A 4617-nucleotide genomic window follows, 5' to 3' on the forward strand; every position below is an offset into this window, starting at 1 on the left:
TGGTTGCAGTATTTGAAAAGCTGTTTTTTTCATGCAGAGATATGCATGACCAACATATTCATGTTTTATATTTTCTTTAGTAATTTGTTTGTTTGTTGTGAATACATCTCTCTTGGGAATTTTTCCCTCATATGGAGACACCACCAAATAATAATGAAGACAAGGTGTGTTTGTGAAACACTGATGTCCCTGTATGGAACCCTATGGTGAAGGTTGAAGTTTCTCAAATATATGTCAAACTCAAAGGTCAAGGTCAAAGGGTTCAAATTGTTAGTATCAGAAGAAAGTCTTGTCACAAGGAATGCACATGTGAAATAAAGAAATCCCTAGTAATTCCTGTTCAAAAGTTAATTGCCAAGGTTAATATTTTTTTAAGTGGTTCAAACTCTAGGGTCAAGGTCAAACATATTTATACCTGTTGACAGTTCACAATGAATACACATGTTAAGCATTAAAGCCCTAGCACCTACTGATCAAAATTTAGGCCAAGTTTAAAGTTTGGTATTTTTCTTGTAAAAATGTGTATCCTAGGTCAAGCGATCAGAGGTAAAAATTAATGGTACCCAAATAAAAGGTCTTAATTGTCACAAGAAATAAACCTATAAAATGTGGAAGCCATTTGTATAGCCCATCCCACTTAAAACTTATGGGCAAGGTTATAATTTAGACAGACATAATATAAACACAAGAAACAAAATATGTATAATTAGTCAAATGGAAAAAAATATACTATTTAATTGGAATCACAAAATAGATTTGTTATTTCAGGGACAGGGAGTGGGTAGGGAGATTGGAATCCCCCCCCCCCCCCCCCCCGCTGAAATTTGCTTTGTTATTTAAACAAGACTATATACTGAAGCAAATAAAAAATGACTTTGGACATCTAGCTCCCCCTAACTTAGAAAAACATTGACCACACTATCATTGTTTTTATTTTGTTTATTTGTTTTCAGTTTTTTTTCTCCTGCTTGTCAGGAAATTCTGGGCTGGAATTTTTTGACTGAGATGTGAACCCCCCTCCCTACTCCTGAAAAAAAATTCTGGATCCGCACCAGTATTGGCAGTAACTGAATGTCACATCGACAACGGGAGATAACTTCACAATATGAAATTCGTCTAGTGTGGCATGCGATGATCTTTGACCCTTTTTGAACTTTAACCTAATCGTCTGAGTTTATTTTACCCCCACTATAATTAAACTTGTACTTACCGACTGCCATAGGTCTCGTCAATTTCATGAAATATAAATCCAATTTTAACACAAAACGAATTAATCCAATGCACACCAGACTGCAGCCATGTGCTAATTCCATTTGGCACACCTCGGCCGATTCCGTCACCTTATCAGATGAAGTGGGAATCGGCCGAGGTGTGCCAAATGGTGTTTAATCTAAAAATATGATAATGGTACGCCATACAACGTGATTTGGGCTTTTTTGCTCCGACTTCGGCAGCTCGTTTCAATAAATACAGGCTGAAATAAATTATCTGCCCGCCTCAACTTTTTCCTTTGAACATCCCTTAAAGTGTCTATCACTATAAAACTTTCCTTTCTTACCTTTAAAATGTTTAAATCCAGTAAAATATAAAGTTGTTTATTTTTCCTGACAGCATAATGGCTGTTTGCTATTCATTTAAACCTTCGCTGCTGAAGAGTTCCACAATAATCTGTTTCCAATAATTCATACTATAGATCATTCTTATAAGAAATAGTAGTAGTACGAATTATTGGAAACAGATTATTGTGGAACTCTTCAGCAGCGAAGGTTTAAATGAATAGCAAACAGCCATTATGCTGTCAGGAAAAATAAACAACTTTATATTTTACTGGATTTAAACATTTTAAAGGTAAGAAAGGAAAGTTTTATAGTGATAGACACTTTAAGGGATGTTCAAAGGAAAAAGTTGAGGCGGGCAGATAATTTATTTCAGCCTGTATTTATTGAAACGAGCTGCCGAAGTCGGAGCAAAAAAGCCCGAATCACGTTGTATGGGACTAGTCTGAGATGGGTAGTAGACGTCAGTCCAAATTTTCAGTCTCTACCCATCTCGCTGAGATTATGATAATGGGTGATGCAACGTGATGTGATGTAGAAATTTACATGTTAACATGTATAGTACAAGAACAAATTTTAAATTAATTCATAACAAACGATGTTTTAACAAAACTTTTCCATCTAGCCTATTCCAAAAAGTATGTGCTGTGTGATTGTAGTGTCGAGGGGGGGGGGGGGGGGGATTAGTAAATTTAAAAAGGTCCTATTATGAGCAAAACATTTATCAAAATCTAATTTACATCATTAATAGAATTCAAACTGGTATATAATGAATGAAGCATGTAAAGGTTCTGAGTTATAGGTCACAGGGTCTGAGAATTTCATACTCAATTTGATGAATACATGTAAATTATAGAATTATTTTGACTTTTTCCTTGCAAAGCCGCCCAGTATGTAGGAGCGTGTATTTAGAGGCAAACACCTTAGTGCGGGTATTACTGTCTCATGACAGCATCTAGTTAATTACAGTAGGTAAACTGATCTAAAGCCCAAAGCTATAAAGAATTTTTAAAATTCGGTTCATGATTAAGTTGATGACAGCATCAGTCCTCGTATCGAACAGTTCTCCAGGTATGAGTTGTGACATACAGACAAAACAGGTGATAAATCACTGGTTAATCATACAGGTAGTAACCATCTCAAATATCGAGATTTTAATGAAAATGGCCTATCGCAGAAAAGTATTTTATTTTATTGTACTTCATAAAATAAAATATTTTGTGCCATATGTCCATAATGGGTTTTATTTGTAATATTTATAAATTTTTAACTGATGAGGTTAAATAAAGAGACACTACTTTCAGTTCCTTATGATAAATTCATTGCGTGTGAACACTCAAAAAATCTTTAAAAACAAAAATAATAAGTGAATTTACCTCTTAAATTGTTGATAACATCATGGACCGGTAAAGAACTTAATTTGGATAACTCCTCAATTTTCCTCACTATATCAGTTATATTTCCATCTCTTGCCGTGATCATTTTCTCAGTTTTGTCTTTTTCATTCAACAAATCAGTGACTTCATTAGTTAAGTTCACATTCAGTTTTTTCAGGGAAATGGTTTCATTCTTTAATTCTTCAAACTTGACCTTCAGATTATTGAATTCTTTCTCTCGTACCTGGTTCTCCCTCTCCAGTGTTGTCTGATCTTTCTGGAGATTCTGTAGATCTTTCCTCATTGACATCCGTATTAACGTCTCTTGATTTAGTAATTGTCGTATTATGTCGGAATTCCTTGGTATGAGGTGTTCATTATCAGTGGTCAGAGACTGGTTTAGAATCAAGGCAGCGGTGGACAACTGGATAAATACATTCAGAACTACTACAAGAACAGCCATTGTATATATCTAATAGAAATGTACTGATCAAGTTATGCCAAATAACCCGTTATGTTTTGTGTTTGACAAAAACTTGCACAATGTGTGCACGTGATGATAGATATTCTTCCTATGCAGTGCTTGTCGCTTTTTTTGCGTCATTTGCTGAATAATTGGCGCAACAGGTGCCCTTAAATCTGCCGCTTAGTATACCGAGCAATGACTTTAAAATGTTCAAAAAACAATTTTGACGAATAAGCATAAATTTTTCTTAACCTATGATTGCGAATCCATGCATCGTCAAATGAAAAACTGGAAAATGTAAACAAGAAGTTAGAATAAAAGGCAGAAATTTAAATAAAAGTATTAAACACAAGAGACCCATGGAACACATCGCTCACCTGAGTACTTTGGTTAGTTCAGTATTTTATTAGTGGTATCAACCTATCCCCAAAGGAAAGGAGGCATGATTCGAACAAACTTGAATCTACAATGAACAGCAACTAGGTATGTTATCATATTTCTTTGACAAATCATGGCTTTAGAAGTTTTGAAAAAAAGTTTTGTTCCTATTAGTTTTATCTTTTAATCGTGGCCCCACCTACCCCCCGGGGGTCATGATAATTGGAACAACTTGAATTTGAAGGCGCTTACAATCATGACTCTGCTGTAGATGAGAAGATTTTTCCTATGTATTTCTATGGAATATTTGATGATTCATTGTGGCTCAACCCCCGGCATACTTATTATATTCCACAAACATAAGTTTCAATTTCCTGACCCAGTGCTTCAGTAGGAGAAGATTTTTAAAGATTATCACAAACAAGTTGATGAAACAAGAATATCAGCAGTCTCGTTTAACGTCATCCTTTTGTAAGTTCTATGGTCGATACAATAACCTTCTCAGCAAATACAATTATTTTTTTTAGTCAAATGCTGATTGACGTTTTTCATACCAATTGTTAATCCATTATTTATACAGAATTGACGACGGATTTTTCCGTTATATCCGATAATGTTAAGGATCACACGGCGGGCCAGCAGGGGATGCTCACTCCTCTGTGGAACCTGATCCCACCTCTTATGTTTCCAAGGTCTGTGTTTGCTCTGCTCCTATTTTGTATTGTTTATTGGACTTTTGAGCTTGAATATTGTTCGTTATCTCCATATATTTCATTAATAACATTTGTACATATGTTCTTTAAAGATTTTAAATATGTAATGAAACAAAAAATCATATTGG

The 4617-nt window shown here is 34.8% G+C and overlaps 1 protein-coding gene across 1 annotated transcript in view; it reads right to left on the bottom strand.

Annotated features, from left to right (window-relative positions):
- Nucleotides 1-3539, bottom strand: part of LOC134276112 (uncharacterized) — an 8502-nt gene extending 4963 nt beyond the window's left edge. Inside the window, exon 1 of the mRNA XM_062758387.1 lies at nt 2933-3539. Coding sequence (XP_062614371.1) covers nt 2933-3395 — 463 coding nt within the window. The 5' untranslated portion in view covers nt 3396-3539. The remainder of the gene's footprint in view (nt 1-2932) is intronic.
- Nucleotides 3540-4617: the final 1078 nt, after the last annotated feature.

Source organism: Saccostrea cucullata, unplaced genomic scaffold (genome assembly GCF_032062105.1).
Source record: "Saccostrea cucullata isolate Sc308-1 unplaced genomic scaffold, CSIRO_AGI_Scuc_v1 ctg7272, whole genome shotgun sequence".
In the NCBI taxonomy this organism is placed as follows: domain Eukaryota; kingdom Metazoa; phylum Mollusca; class Bivalvia; order Ostreida; family Ostreidae; genus Saccostrea; species Saccostrea cuccullata.